The 16,436-nt window shown below is 42.4% G+C and overlaps 2 protein-coding genes across 2 annotated transcripts; both read right to left on the bottom strand.

The window, feature by feature from the left end:
* Positions 1–4,834: 4,834 nt before the first annotated feature.
* Positions 4,835–5,341, bottom strand: LOC136322677 (keratin-associated protein 2-3). The gene is made up of 2 exons (XM_066254579.1): positions 5,107–5,341; positions 4,835–5,013 (listed from the first exon to the last, which is right to left on the bottom strand). Exons 1-2 carry the CDS (start codon positions 5,339–5,341, stop codon positions 4,835–4,837), a joined length of 414 nt encoding a protein of 137 aa, XP_066110676.1.
* A 10,684-nt stretch (positions 5,342–16,025) lies between these two features.
* LOC136322676 (keratin-associated protein 2-1-like) lies at positions 16,026–16,436 on the bottom strand. The gene has a single exon (XM_066254578.1). The coding sequence runs from the start codon at positions 16,434–16,436 to the stop codon at positions 16,026–16,028; it is 411 nt and encodes a 136-aa protein (XP_066110675.1).

Genomic DNA, 16,436 nt, shown 5'->3' with positions numbered 1-16,436 from the left:
GGTGGTTGGTGTCTGGGGCTGGGCTGGGTTGAGCAGGTGAGAGGAGTTGGGTGCTCAGGTGTGAATGTCTTCCTCACTATCGGGGTCCCTTATATACCCTAGCCTGGTGCTGATGACTTGCAGGGCACAGGGTCACTTCCTTGTTTTTGTTTGTTTATTTATTTGTGTTGAAATGGCACCGGCAGGTTAGTAAGTTCTCTAGGCACGTCTTTAGCTGTTCAGGTACTCATAAAAGACTACTTGTTTTTCCTTATTTAATGGAAACTCATTACTTTTTTCTATTTATGGCTCAAATATGAACTTAATGACCCTAACTTCAAAGACTCCAATTATCTTTATAATTTGGTGACGCTCTAACCAATGGTGTTTTGAAGCACGGAATAGCTGCCACTCTTCGCTCCCTCGCTGACAGTGGATGTGAGTCCCCGGGCTGGGCTGCACTCTGGCGCTGCTGAGCCTCCCGGGCAAAACAAATTCAGAAAAATACTCCAGGAACGTTTTTTAAGTCATGGTTTGTTGGTAAGAAAAGAACTTTTCAGTCTACTTTTTGGAGCTACAAGAATACATCTTAGTAGACCTCTATCATCAGTGTTTCCTTTTCTCCCCCCATTAAAAAAGAAGTTTTGTAAAATACATGTAACATAAAATTTGCTATCTTGACCATTTTTGTGCATACAGTTCAGTGGCGTTAAATACATTCATATTACTGTGTAGTCATCAGCACTACTAACCTCCAGAATGCTTCCATCTTGCAGAACTAAAATCCGTACTCGTCAAACACTAACTCTCTGTGACCACCCCTCTCTGGCTCCTGGCAGCCACCACTTCTTTTTTTCTTTGCTCTTTTCCCTCCAGCCTAGCCTATTTTAACCACCATTGCATTTCATGCTACAGATTTGGCTTCATTTTTTTTTTTTTTTTTTGGTCTTCGATTACATGCTTATTAACTTTCATAATTATATATTTCTATACCAAGGTGACTTTCATTATTTCTGCCCTTCATGATAGCAAAAGAAATACATATATTCCTTTATTCTTTATAATAATCCTATGAGGTGGGTATTATTGTATTATAGTCCTCATTTTATACATACGAAACCAGATAAGTGATTTGCCTAAGGTCATTCACTTTGCAGCATTGGAACCGATACTTATTCCAAAAACAGCTCCGGGAACACTTTGTGCAAGCCCAAGAAGCTGAAGAATGGAATTGTGGGTATCACATTCCTTGTCATTAAGCAATGTCTGTTTGTTTAGAGATTTTAACATTGAGTTTATTTTTTTAAATAGTTGTTATTTGTGAAATGGCTCATTTTTAAAGTCACCAGAAAGGACTCTATGTCTCACCAATATCCTCAAGAATTGGAAGAATTAAGAATTATCTCCCACACAGCCTTCTCAAAATTCCAGAACATACCATAAGGAGATAGTAATAACATTGGATGTAATTGAGTGGTCATGGGGCACTAGGAGCAAAGCCATGATCTAGATGATTGCTCAGTCTGCCAGCATGACAAAATCCCCAGGTAGTGACCCCAGCTGGGGGCGGTCTGCAGGCCTGCCTAGTTTACACTCCAGTGTCTCTTACTCTGCTCTCTCCCCCTGGACTGTGCTTGAGTTTCTTCCTGCCGACAGGACCAACTGTGATATTCAGTTGTTTCAAACTGTCAGGACTTGTAGGGGAATGCTGACACTCAGTAATTGTCTAGTTTCCACCTCTGGATTTGCTTGGTTCTGACCTGTTGCTTTACAACAAAGTCTGTTCTAGGTCTACGGTTGAAGGCTCCAGGTTAGGCCTTCTCCTTGATCATCCGGCTGGCACTGTCCCTCGCAGCTTACCCAGACCTGCCCAGCCACTGTGCTGACCAGAACATGCAGTTACTATGGGAGCAAACACGAGCCAATAATAACGATGAGCTTGGGACAGGACAAGGCATTCTTCATCTGAGAAAATATTGTAAGATGAGGACGTCTCTAGAAGGCTATCAAGAAAGATTTGGGGATGAAGGGAAACAAATGATGGTAGAGAATTTTAAAAATAGTGATCAAGAATATGTAGAAAGAAATTGGACTTGTGAGCCTATACATTAGTAAACTATTAAACCCTTAGGAAAGAGAAAAACCCTGTTGTGCACATACTTGTAAGAATGAGAGGGCACTCGAACACCAGGTGTGTAGGCTTTATTAGAGGAGAAAGACCTGCCAGGGCACTCCTCCAGGAGATGTGCAGCCAAACAGATTCTGAGGCAAATTTTTTATAGGGTTAAGGGAGAGCTTTGAGCAAGTGTGTGGTGCGTCAGCAGTTCTGGTATGCTCCCTTCTGTAGTTTTACGATATCGGCTTCTAGGAACACTTCTCCTCGGGGTGGCTGACCAGCTTCCTAGAACTTTTCTGTTTCAGGGGCGATAGTCCAGTAAGGGTGGGGTCATATAGCCAAGCAGAACAGCAAAAGGGCAGTTTGGAAGTTTGGGTAAATTCATGTATCCATCAATACTGAAAATGTTAAGCTTTTAATCTAATGGAATTCTTGTTGAGAAACTTTTACTATCTTTCAAGAAAAATACTTTTCTTCATAATATGGTTTGTTTTTTTATTGTCAGAACACACATGTCCAGTATGAGGAGATAGTTGGAGTAGATAAAGCTTGCTTTTTCTCTTTCTTTCTTCTTTCTTTCTTTCTTTCTTTCTTTCTTTCTTTCTTTCTTTCTTTCTTTCTTTCTCTCTCTCTCTCTCTCTCCCTCTCTCTCTCTCTCTTTCCTTTTCTTTCTTTTTTATTAAGTGAGAGACAGGGAGGCGGAGAGACAGACTCCCGCATTCATCCTGACTGGAATCCACCCAGCAAGCCCCATCTGGGGCTGATGCTCTGCCCATCTGGGTCCGCTGCTTCATTGCTCAACAGCCAAGCTATTTCAGCACCTGAAGCAAGGCCATAAGCCATCCTCAGCCCCCCGGGGCCAAATTGCTCGCACCATTCGAGCCATGACTGTGGAAGAGAAGGAGAGAGAAAGAATGGGGAGGGGTGGAGAAGCAGATGGTTGCTTCTCCTGTGTATCCTAACCAGGACTCAAACCCAGGACTTTCATACACTGGGCCGACACTACCCCTGAGCCAATTGGCTAGTGCCAGCCTCTCTCTTTCAACCCTTAGAACTTACTCAATGATTCAGCAAATAATTCCTAATTATATACTATGTGCCACATATTGTGCAGGTCCTTGGAAATCTAGGAGTGAGCAAAGTCAATTAAGATCCAGGCCTCCACAAAGCTTATCTCGCCTGACTGCTCTCAATGAGCAGGTAGATATGCCCAAGCATACAGGTAGCACATTCCAAAAAACTCTTATAGATCAGGCCCTGGCTGGTTGGCTCAGCGGTAGAGCGTCGGCCTGGCGTGCGGGGAACCGGGGTTCGATTCCCGGCCAGGGCACATAGGAGAAGCGCCCATTTGCTTCTCCCCCCCCCCTTTTTCCTCTCTGTCTCTCTCTTCCCCTCCCGCAGCCGAGGCTCCATTGGAGCAAAGATGGCCCGGGCGCTGGGGATGGCTCCTTGGCCTCTGCCCCAGGCGCTAGAGTGGCTCTGGTTGCAGCAGAGCAACGCCCCGGAGGGGCAGAGCATCGCCCCCTGGTGGGCAGAGCGTCGCCCCTGGTGGGCGTGCCGGGTGGATCCCGGTCGGGTGCATGCGGGAGTCTGTCTGACTGTCTCTCCCTGTTTCCAGCTTCAGAAACAAAACAAAACAAAACAAAACAAAACAAAAAACTCTTATAGATCAGATGTTGGGAAATCAGTACATATTTCTCAGGAAAACAATAATGTTACTTTTCTGGCCAGCTAAAAATTTTTTAACAACAACAATATGTCTTATGTGAATTTATGATATCACTATATAAACTGCATTCGCATTATTTTAACGGTAAAATTATTTGGAATGGTTCCAACCAAGGTACATTTCTCTCTGTCTGCTCAACAGCAGCGAGTGACTCCACTGCAACTCAAACTGGCCGTAGCGGTGCCGGTGGGAGCCGCGGGAAAAGCTCGGATGGGGTTTGTCCAGCACAGGCGCTCAGTCACTGAGTTCTCCCAGATACCGGTGCACATTAATCACTGTGCAGTTTTCTAACTCAGGGAACGTATGGGGCTCTGATGTAGGCTTCCTCCCCCTTGTCACGTGTGCTGATGATTCACGAGTCACATTCATGATCAGAGAGACCTGCTGAAATCTCTCCCTTCCCTCAGCATCACCACAAAACCTGTGGCTTGAAATGTGAAGCTACTTAACGTAAGATGTTCTGAATGATTTACATAGCTGTTAAAATTGCAGACCTTGTACTGGAATTGTTCCTGAAGCTCCACAATGGCCGTGGAAGAGCCCTCTTCTTTTGGTTCTTCTGATTCTGCACACCGTAACGTAAGCTAAAAGTAAGCTTCTGAATATAAATAAGCAATAGAGAGAAATACATTTGCTTCTCAGAAATAAAAATTTTTATTATTTTACCATGCAAAAACCCAGTGTAAATGTAATCTTATCTTGGAAAAATGTCCCATCTTGAAATAGTGGAGGAGTGATGATGGGTTGGTGGGATAGAATTTTATTCAAGAGGAACTTTGAGCTTTGTTTACTCATTTTTCAAGCCAGATGATGAAAGTTGGAATTTTTCTAAAGATTCTCAAAGAGGGCCAGCATGAGCTGCTTAGTTATGTGGAAAACTGACGGCCCCGTACTGTGGAGTTAGTTGTGAAAGAGGTGGTAGGTTGCAAAGGTGTGCTCTCTCATTCGATCCTGCAGGGTTGGGAAAAGTTTGTATGTTTCTGAGCACTTGGAATGTTTCCTGTTGGGCTTCAGCAGCAGCAGCAGCAGCAGGGGGAAGTCCTGCAGGTGCTGCGGCAGGGGGCGGGCTGGCAGCAGGGGGGCCGGCAGCAGGGGGCCTGCACACAGATGGGCTGGCAGCAGGTGGAGGCCCAGCAGCAGGGGCGGCAGACCACGGCCGTGCAGGACGTGGGGCAGCAGGTGATGGGGCAACAGCAGCCCTCCTGCAGGCCGCAGGGCTCACAGCCGATCCGGTGGCGGCAGAACACAGCCGTGCAGGACGTGGGGCAGCAGGCGATGGGCCGACAGCAGCCCTCCTGCAGGCCGCAGGGGTCACAGCAGATGGGGCGGCGGCAGGGCTCGCAGATGGGGCGCGTGCAGCGGGGCACACAGGTCACGGGGCGGCACACAGTGGTCTGGCAGCAGCAGGGCCGGCAGCAGCAGGGGTCCCGGCAGCAGCAGGGCTGGCAGCAGCAGGGCTGGCAGCAGCCTCCCCCACAGCTGGAGGAGCAGGTGGAGCCGCAGCAGGAGCCGGTCATGGTGGTGTCTGGGGCTGGGCTGGGTTGAGCAGGTGAGAGGAGTTGGGTGCTCTCAGGTGTGAGTGTCTTCCTCCCCACTGGGGCCCTTTATATACTCTGGCCAGGACCTGATGACCCCCAGGGCACAGGTCATTTCCTAAAGCTGTGGTTGCCCACTGAAATAAGAACCCAAGATGGATGGACTGAGTTGCTGAGGCAGCAGTTCCAACGTCACCAAAAGCTGCTTTCCTTTCTTCCTGCTTTTCCCTTGAAATGAATACTTCATGATTTATATCTTCAGAAAAGTGACTCATTGAATAGCCAGATTTTCCAGACCATGTGACAAGTTGAAAGTTTGAAGAATCCAGTGTGGCCACATCACACTTTCTTCTTGTTTACCATCCATGACCAAATGTGAGACAATAACGTTCACAGGCCTGACTTCATTGGCTGAGGCAAGAACAGCTAAAAATAACTAAAATGACTCATAAAAGATGTGTGCCGATTCTGCTATGAAAAGAATGGTGCAGTGCTTCTGTACAACAGCACACTGCTTCTCCTTGTTTGTGCGGAAATAACCATCCTAACCACTAGAGTGGTATCATTGTAACCAATTAGAGTTGGCTTATGACTCATACTGGCTGGTGAGATGCTTCCTATGTAAACAATGCTGTACTATTTGGGCGGGGGAGAGAAATATAAGTTCTAAATAGTTTCTGATCACACAGTATTTACAAATTTTAGGAAGTCAGGACAAAGGCAGATAATGTGACTGAAGGAGAAAAGTTTCTTATGGGACAATAAGGCCAAACTAAATGTGGGTTTTCTTGGTATTGTGCTTCTTAGAATGCCCCTCCCTGAGTATGGTCTTAGAAATAAAATTTAAACTGAGGTATCTCTTGCTTTTGAGGTGTGACAAAGGCACTTGTATTGAGTTCTTCAAAATATATTGAAAATATTTATAGAGGACTCAATTATAGTTCCTTAACAGATGCTGACGTTTGCTGGCTGAGGGTTTTGATTCCGTATGAAGGGTGAAGTTGGGCTTCTGAAAAAGGCAAGGGGAATTAAGGGAACTGATGTCTGATAAAATAACTTTGTCTTTTTTAGCCATAGCTAAGAAAAATGGAGATATAGAAAATAAATTTATGGTTGGAAGTTAGGTTATAGATAATATTCTCCAAGGGTTGCCAATGGCTATCAGACCAGATTTGTCTCCAAGGTATGTCGTTTGGTGTGATCATTTTTATACACTCTTTGGTCACCAATAGTCTTAGTCCTTGAAGGCCTTTGACTTTGTGGACCATCATAGTTCATCAGTTTTGGAAGGCCAGATTTGTAGAATGATTTTTCAGAGTCATACAGATAAAAGAATGGCAAAGTTTTAATAACACTACAGGTTTTCTGTTGAATATGAACGCTGATGATTGACTCCCACTCTTTTCCCAAATCTGAGTCACTTCAAAGTAGTGAACACGTAGTAGTAGTTGTCAAAAATTCTGTCCCATCTAGGAAAATAACAACTTGCTTGATTTATGGTTTAGCATATTGTTATTTGGCATAGAATATATATGCAGATTATAATATTAGGAATAAGAATATATCTATTATTTTACTCGCTGCTTTTTTTAACTAACAAAAAGATAGTACCAAGAAATTTTGGTTTTAAAATTATAGACTATCAGAAACATTGCTTCATGAAGTTACCTCAGTAAGAAGGGAATGTCCCACTCACTATTGCCTGGCCGGGAACACAAGAGAAGCAGCCTCAATATCCAGCCCAGAGGCAGAGTTTCAGGTAAGAGATTTTCAGACATGATTTTTGCATTTATCTTCCAGATGTTGTTGCTGTTGTTGTTATTATTATTTTGCACAAAGCAGTGTTTTGTGCTTTGAGCAAAACACCATTTCATATCAAAGTCCACTATTTCTCAAAATCCTACAGAAACTTTTTCTTTCTTTTTTTTTGTTCTTAAATATTTTTAATCTTATTTTTATTAATTTTAATGCAGTGACATTGATAAATCAGGGTACATATGTTCTGAGAAAACATCAGATTATTTTGGCCTTTGATTATGCTGCATACCCCTCACCAAAGTTAAATTGTCTTCTGTCACCTTCTATCTGGTTTTCTTTGTGCCCCTCACCCTCACCCCTCCCTCTCCTTCCTTGGCCTCTCCCCACCCCTCCACCCCACTCCCTGTTACCATCACATTCTTGTCCATGTCTCTGAGTCTCATTTTTATGTCCCATCTATGCATGGGTTCATATAGTTCTTAGTTTTTCCAGATTTACTTATTTCACTCCGTATAATGTTATCAAGGTCCATCCATGTTATTGTAAATGATCCGATGTCATCATTTCTTGTGGCTGAGTAGTATTCCATAGTATATATATGTACCAAAGCTTTTTAATCCATTCATCCTCTGATGGACACTTGGGCTCTTTCCAGATCTTCGTTATTGTGAACAATGCTGCTATAAACATGGGGGTGCATTTCTCCTTCTGGAACCGTTCTATGGTGTTCTTGGGGTATATTCCTAAAAGTGGGATAGCTGGGTCAAAAGGCAGTTCGATTTTCAATTTTTTGAGGAATCTCCATACTGTTTTCCACAGAGGCTGCACCAGTCTGCATTCCCACCAGCAGTGTAGGAGGGTTCCCTTTTCTCCACATCCTCGCCAGTGCTTATTCTGTGCTGTTTTGTTGATGAGCGCCATTCTGACCGGTGTGAGGTGATATCTCATTGTGGTTTTAATTTGCATTTCTCTATTGATTAGTGATGTTGAGCATTTTTGGTTATTAACCCCTTATCAGACATACTGTCAAATATGTTCTCCCATTGTGTAGTTTGTCTTTTTATTCTGTTCTTATTGTCTTTGGCTGTGCAAAAGCTTTTTAGTTTGATATAGTCCCATTTGTTTATCCTGTCTTTTATTTCCCTTGCCCATGGAGATAAATCAGCAAATATATCGCTGTGAGAGATCTTGGAGAGCTTACTGCCTATGTTTTCTTCTAAGATGCTTATGGTTTCACGGCTTACATTTAAGTCTTTTATCCATTTTGAGTTTATTTTTGTGAATGGTGTAAGTTGGTGGTCTAGTTTCATTTTTTTGCAGGTTGTTGTCCAATTTTCCCAACACCATTTGTTAAAGAGGCTGTCTTTACTCCATTGTATACCCTTACCTCCTTTGTCAAATATCCGTTGTCCATAGAACTGTGGGTTTATTTTTGGTTTCTCCGTTCTGTTCCATTGATCTATGTGCCTGTTCTTATGCCAGTACCAGGCTGTTTTGAATACAATGGCCTTGTAGTATAGCTTGATATAAGGAAGTGTGATACCTCCCCTTTTCTTCTTCTTTTTTAAGATTGCTAAAGCTATTCGTGTTCTCTTTTGGTTCCATATAAATTTTTGGAATATGTGATCTGTATCTTTAAAGTATGTCATTGGTATTTTAATTGGTATTGCATTGAATTTATAAATTACTTTGGGTAATATAGACATTTTAATGATGTTTATTCTTCCTAACCATGAGCATGGTATATGCTTCCACTTGTTTGTATCTTCCTTGATTTCTTTTATCAATGGTTTATAATTTTCTGAGTACAAGCCTTTAGTCTCCTTGGTTAAATTTACTCCTAGGTACTTTAATTTTTTGGTTGTAATATTGAAGGGGATTGTTTCCTTAATTTCTCTTTCTGACTGTTCATTGTTGGCATATAAAAATGCCTCTGATTTGAGTATTAATTTTATATCCTGCCACCTTGCTGAATTCATTTATCAGGTCCAGTAGTTTTTTGACTGAGACTTTAGGATTTTCTATATACAATATCATATCATCTGCAAATAATGATAGCTTTACTTCTTCTTTTCCAACTTGAATGCCTTTTATTTCTTTTTCTTGTCTGATTGCTATGGCTAGGACTTCCAGTACTATGTTGAATAAGAGTGGTGAAAGGGGGCACCACTGCTTTGTTCCTGATCTTAAGGGGATTGCTTTTAATTTTTGCCCATTGAGTATGATGTTGGCTGTGGGTTTGTCATAGATGGCTTTTATCATGTTCAGGTATGTTCCCTGTATTTCCACTTTGTTGAGAATTGTGATCATGAATGGGTGCTGGATTTTATGAAATGCTTTTTCTGCATCTATTGAAATTATCATGTGGTTTTTGTCCTTCCTTTTGTTTATGTGATGAATAACATTGATAGATTTGCGAATATTGTACCATCCTTGCCTCCCCAGAATAAATCCCACTTGATCATGGTGTATAATTTTTTCCATATATTGTTGGATCCGGTTTGCTAATATTTTGTTGAGGATTTTAGCATCTAAATTCATCAGGAATATTGGCCTATAATTTTCTTTCTTTGTGTTGTCTTTGCCTGGTTTTGGAATCAGACTTATCCTCGCCTCATAAAAGGAGTTTGGAAGTCTTCCTTCCTCTTGAATTTTTTGAAATAGCTTGAGAAGGATAGGAGTTAGTTCTTCTTTGAATATTTGGTAGAATTCACTTGTGAAGCCCAGGACTTTTCTTGGGAGTTTTTTGATAACTCTTTTGATCTCATTTGGTGTAATCGGTCTGTTTAGGTTTTCTGATTCTTCCAGATTGATTTTTTGAAGATTGTATGTATGTATCAAGGAATTTGTCCATTTCATCTAGGCTGTCTAGTTTTTTGGCATACAGTTCTTCATAGTATTTTCTTACAATATTTTGTATTTCTGTTGTGTCAGTTGTTATTTCTCCCCTCTCATTTCTAATTTTATTTATTTGAGTCCTCTCTCTCTTTTTCTTGGTGAGTCTAGTTAAAGGTTCATCAATCTTGTTTACCTTTTCAAAAAACCAGCTCCTAGTTTCATTGATCTTCTGTATTGTTTCTTTAGTCTCTATGTCATTTGTTTCTGCTCTGATCTTTATTATTTTCTTCCTTCTACTAGCTCTGGGCTTTACTTGCTGTTCTTTTTCTAGTTCTTTTAGCTGCAGGGTTAAGTTGTTTATTTGAGCTTTTTCTACTTCTGTAAGTGTGCCTGTAGTGCTATGAACTTCCCTCTCAGTACTGCTTTTGCTGTGTCCCATAAATTTTGAATTGTTGTATGCTCATTGTCATTCGTTTCTAGGAATTTTTTATTTCTTCTTTGATCTCATTCTTAATCCATTTGTTATTTAACAACTTGCTATTTAGTTTCCATGTGTTTGAGAATTTTTCAACTTTTCTGTTGTGGTTGATTTCTAGTTTCATGCCATTGCGATCAGACAAAGTGCTTGATATGATTTTAATCTTCTTAAATTTGTTGAGACCACTTTTGTGTCCTAACATGTGATCTATCCTAGAGAATGTACCATGAGCACTTGGAAAAGAATGTATATTCTGCTGCTTTAGGGTGAAAGGTTCTGAAGATATATATATTAAATTGAGTTGATCTAGTGTGTCCTTTAAGTCTGCTGTTTCTTTGTTAATTTTCTTTCTTGAGGATCTATCTAGTGATGTTAGTGGGGTATTAAAATCCCCTACTATTATAGTGTTGCTGTTGATCTCACTCTTTATATCCATCAAATCTGCTTTATATATTTAGGTGCTCCTATATTAGGTGTGTAGATATTTATAATATTTATATCTTCCTGTTGGATTGCTCCCTTTATAATTATGTAGTGGCCTTCTTTATCTCTTACTATATTCTTTGTTTTAAAGTCCATTTTGTCTGATATAAGTATGGCTACCCCAGCTTTTTTTTCATTTCCATTTGCATGAAGTGTTTTTTTTCCATTCTTTTACTTTCAACCTATGTGTATCTTTTGTTTTAAGGTGTGTCTCTTGTAGACAGCATATGTACAGGTCCTGTTTTCTTATCCATGCAGCTACCCTTTGCCTTTTGATTGTATCATTTAATCTATTTACATTTAAGGTTATTATTGATATGTAGTTGTTTATTGCCATTTTATTCTTTAAAGCTATATTCCTCTTTTGCTATATTCTTTTCCCACTTTGATCTGTTTACAACAGGCCCCTTAACATTTCCTGCAGCATTGGTTTGGTTGTAATGAATTCCTTGAGTTGTTTTTTGTCTGGGGAGCTTTTTATTTCTCCTTCGATTTTAAACGATAGCCTTGCTGGATAAAGTAGTCTTGGTTGTAGGTTCTTGTTCTGCATTACTTTGAATATTTCTTGCCATTCCCTTCTGACCTCAAGTGTTTCTGTTGAGAAGTCAGATGTCATCCTTATGGGGGCTCCTTTGTAGGTGATAGGTTTTTTTTCTCTTACAGCTTTTAATATTTTCTCTTTATCACTTAGCTTTGGTATTTTAATTATGATGTGTCTTGGTGTAGATTTCTTTGGGTTTCTCTTTAATGGAGTTCTCTGTGCTTCTTGAACTTGTGAGAGTTTCTCCTGCCTTAATTGAGGGAAGTTTTCAGCTATGATATGATTGAACAAAGTCTCTATCCCTTGTTCTTTCTCTTCTTCTTCAGGAACCCCTATGATACAGATGTTATTTCTCTTCATGTTGTCACAGAGCTCTCTAAGAGTTTCCTCAGACTTTTTGAGTCTCTTTTCTCTTTTCTTCTCTGCTTTCATGCCTTCATTCCAGTTGTCCTCCAACTTGCTGATTTAATCCTCAGCTCTATCCATCCTGTTTTTAATTCCTTCCATTGTGGTCTTCATTTCTGATATTGTATTTGTCATCTCCGACTGATTCTTTTTTAATATTTCAATATCCTTTTTTATACTTGCTATTTCTTTATTGAGGTGTTCATGATGACCATTCATTGTTGTTCTAAGATCCCTAAGCATCCTTACAATCATTATTTTAAACTCCGCATCTGGAAGTTTGATTATTTCCATATCACTCAGTTCATCTCCTGAAGGTTTCTCTTGTGGTTTCATTTAGATTGCACTTCTTTGTCTTCTCATTGTGTCTGTTTGTTTGGGTGTTTTCTTTGTAGAGCTGGTTGAGTCTAGGCTTGGTGTTGTCTGCCTCCAGTTTTCACTTGTGTTGTTTCTAGGTCTTCTTGAGTTGGCATCAGCTATTATTTGTAATCCACTTTTGGATTTGGGCAGCTTTGAAGTCTTGATTTGTTTGTTTTTTAACAGGTGATTGTCTTGTTTGTGGATCTCAGCAGGGGGCTTTTTTGAAACTGTATCCAGGAATGCGGTGGGTGTGACCTGAGGTTCTGAAGTCCTCTTCTGCCAATTAATCCCTCTGGGGGCGGGTTGCTTTCTCAGCTTCAGTAGGGGGAAGTGTATCTCAGATCTCTATGGAGACCTGAGTTACTGCTCCTCCTCCCCACTTCTTGTTTTCAGCTGTGTCTTGTTGCGCTGATTGGAGCTGGAGAGATGTCTGTATCTCTGTGACCTGGAAGTACTTTGTATTTTGCTTTGTGGAAGGATCAGCCCCTCCCCCAGTTATTGCCGCCTCCAGCACTGAGTGAGTCAGCTTTTTATGTCATCACCTGTATTCCACTCCCCCTCACCATTCGTCTTTCTCTCTCTCCTTTCTTTTTGGAAGACAAGTGGGCCTTTTCAACACACCTCATTCCCTGGTCACCAGGCAAGTGGCTGTGACCAGTATTTACTGCTCTTTTCCTTGGAGTAAGAGCCCAGCCTCACCCCTGCCCTGTTCCTGTAAGCAGGGGAGATTCAGGCACTCCCTACCAGGTTTGTTGTGGCTTCTTCTTTGCTCCTTGGTTTTTGAAAGCTGTTCTTGTAGTCCAGATTTGGTTTTTCACGCTGATTGTTCATAAATTAGTTTATAATCCAGTTTGGTGGTGTGAGCTGGGAGTATGTGCATCTGCCTACTCTGCTTCAGAAACCTTTTCTCTTCCTTCCTTTATTTGGTGGTGCCATGCTGTGTGGTCTTCCTTGCTGTAGCACATTAATGGACCTAAACTTGTGGGACAAGAGATGTGTCCCTGGTCTTTATCATGTCAGCTTTTTTTGTTATATCATTCACATAACTGGTTCTGCAATGGATAATAATCCCACCAGAGTGGGCATAAGTAATCAGTAACCATGGCGGTGATAAACTGTAGGACTTTTTTGGCTGAATCGAGAAAGAATGTAGCATTGGTGACCATTTGTGTTGGTGAACCATGCCCTCATCTTAACAGCTTCATAGGTTGTATTTTGTTAGGAACTAGTTTCAGGGCCACTGGATGTTAGAAATTTTTTTTTTAATTCTGAAAAAAAAATATGTATTCCCTGTTCTCCAAGATGATCTTTATTAAAATATCCTCCAATCATAAGATTAGAAATGGGGATGGGGGAGCTTAGCGGGAAGGGACGGGAAGACAAAGGAGTATCCAGATCCTTCCTCCACCACCTAGCAATTGTGACTCAGAGCAAGTACTCGAGTACTTGTACCCTGACACCCCCAGTTTCCTCGTCTGTGAAATGGTAAGCGTCTTCTCGAGCCAGGTTTACTATAAAATCCATACGAACGAGAAAGACGGGAGCGATGGATACCATTAATTGAGAAGAGAACATATTTTAGTTGGAAAAGACAGAAAACTCTAGATGATCAGGGAACTGGTGAGATTTATTTTTGAAATTAAAAAAATAAATATCTCTTCTAAATGGTGTAGATATTCATCTGCCTAAAGCCGGGGAAGACTAAACCAGGGAATATTCTGGAGTCTCTTGCCGCTTGGAGTTAATTCCTTTGATGGTTCAGGGTGAGAGGAAAAGTCTGGCAGATGCATGTATTTTCCCCAGCTCTGTTTGCTCCTAATGCTAAAATCCCTATTTATAAATCCTATCATCTAGAACTCTTTCCTGTGGACTTGCAGGTCAACTGTTAAAGAACCCTTTCATTGCAAGACGGCCTTGAACTGATGATGAAGTTTTTGGTCTTCTTTATTTATTAGGAATTTTGTTTCTGCCAGTGGATGTGGACCATCCTGGAAAAAATAAAGCCTTCGCTGAATCCTTTCCCACTCTTTGTGGCATGATATGTAATAAATAGCACATCTTTTGAGCCTGTCTGATATAATGATGCTCAAATATGCAGCAAGGAGTACAAATGACAGTACTGGGTGCTTACTGTATGCCAGGCACTTTACATACATACAGTCATTTAACTTTCCCAGCAGTCTGCATTGATGAGTATTAATTTTCCCATTTTGCAAATTAGGGAACCTGAAGGTGAGAGAAGTTTGTTATATTGAATGCAGAAGTTTTTGCTTTAAGGAAATATCCACCTCTTAGAATTCTTGTCATAAATTCTCTTCTAATTTAGTTGGATTCAACAAATAGAAATTAATTCCAATTCTATTCTAAACAGTAAGTTTAGTACTGGGAGCCAGAATGAATAAACTGTGGTTCGTGGTTGGAGGAAGATAAATAGATAATCTCTATACAGTGCTTAATGGGGAGGGAGATAAACACAGGATCACAGGATGCTACTGGCCTATGTCAGGGTACTGAACCTAGCCCCCCCCCCTCAGTCTGTGCATATGTGCGTGTGTGCGTGTGTGCGTGTGTGTGTGTGTGTGTGTGTGTGGTTGCCTACTGCAGAAGACTGAGTTGAACTTGGAAATGACTCAGAGTTAGATAGCTGAAGAAGGTGGAGGGATAGGGAAGGTGAAAGGATATTCCAAAAAAAGGAAAGAACCTGAAAAAATGAAGAAAAAAAAGGAACTGCATGGCATGTGTGTTACTGTGAGAATTTTAGTGCTGCTTTAAGAGAAACTTCATGGGGACTCTTAGACATGAACCTGGAGATACGAGTGGAAGACAGGCCACGGAGGACCTGGTGTGCATAGATTTCCTACCCACATGAGCAGACAAGGACGAGCCCGGCTGTCCTGCACAACCAGTTAAGACTAATACCAGGATTTGTAGAACCTCTCTCTCTTTCCCTCTCCTGTCTTCCTCATCTTCACTGTCTCTTTCCTTCTCCCTCTTCACTCTCCTTCCTGTTCATCATCTGCTCATCTCCGTACACTAATATAACTGCACTAATAAATGAATCAGGTAGCAGAGAGGTTTATAGGCAAATGCAGTTTATTGGAAACAAGTGAGCAGCAGCACATTACAAATGATAATGGGAGGCACGAGCAGCCTCTGGAGTTCAGGATGGGGTTGCCAAGTCTACTCCAGGTCTCTTAAATGTGGGATTGCCGTCCATGGTGACTTCTGCTGCTGAGGACACCTGGGCTTGGCCAAGGGTTGAGATGGAGAGCTGCTCGTGTTGTATCCAAATGGTAGGGTGTAAAAATGACTATTGTCACTTTATGGAAAAATCTATTCTTTTTTTTCGTGTGTGTGTGTGTGTGTGCGTGTGTGTTTCCGAAGTTAGAAGCGAGGAGGCAGTTAGACAGACTCCCCTGTGCACATGACTGGGATCCAGCCAGCATGCCCACCAGGGGGCAATGCTCAACCCATCTGGGGCGTTGCTCCGTTGCTGCCTGAGGCGGAGGCCATGGAGCCATCCTCAGTGCCCGCAGCCATCTTTGCTCCAGTGGAGCCTTGGCTTCAGGAGGGGAAGAGAGAGACAGAGAGGAAGGAGAGGGGGTAAGGATGAAGAAGCAGGTGGGCGCTTCTCCTGTGTGTCCTGGCCGGGAATCAAACCCAGGATTTCTACAGGCCGGGTGGACGCTCTACTGCTGAGCCAACTGGCTAGGGCTGGAAAAATCTATTCTTCTTTCAACTTGATTAAACTGCAGAATGGGTGCTTTAGCACCAACATATTCATCTGTGGGGACCTTGGGGCTTCAGCAGCAGCAGCAGCAGCAGGGGTAGGTCCTGCAGGTGCTGCGGCAGGGGGCGGGCTGGCAGCAGGGGGGCCGGCAGCAGGGGGCCTGCACACAGATGGGCTGGCAGCAGGTGGAGGCCCAGCAGCAGGGGCGGCAGACCACGGCCGTGCAGGACGTGGGGCAGCAGGCGATGGGCCGACAGCAGCCCTCCTGCAGGCCGCAGGGGTCACAGCAGATGGGGCGGCGGCAGGGCTCGCAGATGGGGCGCGTGCAGCGGGGCACACAGGTCACGGGGCGGCACACGGTGGTCTGGCAGCAGCAGGGCCGGCAGCAGCAGGGGTCCCGGCAGCAGCAGGGCTGGCAGCAGCAGGGCTGGCAGCAGCCTCCCCCACAGCTGGAGAAGCAGGAGCCACAGCAGGAGCCAATCAT

Source organism: Saccopteryx bilineata, chromosome 2 (assembly GCF_036850765.1).
Source record: "Saccopteryx bilineata isolate mSacBil1 chromosome 2, mSacBil1_pri_phased_curated, whole genome shotgun sequence".
Classification (NCBI taxonomy): domain Eukaryota; kingdom Metazoa; phylum Chordata; class Mammalia; order Chiroptera; family Emballonuridae; genus Saccopteryx; species Saccopteryx bilineata.
This window is presented reverse-complemented; position numbering and strand designations above follow the sequence as displayed.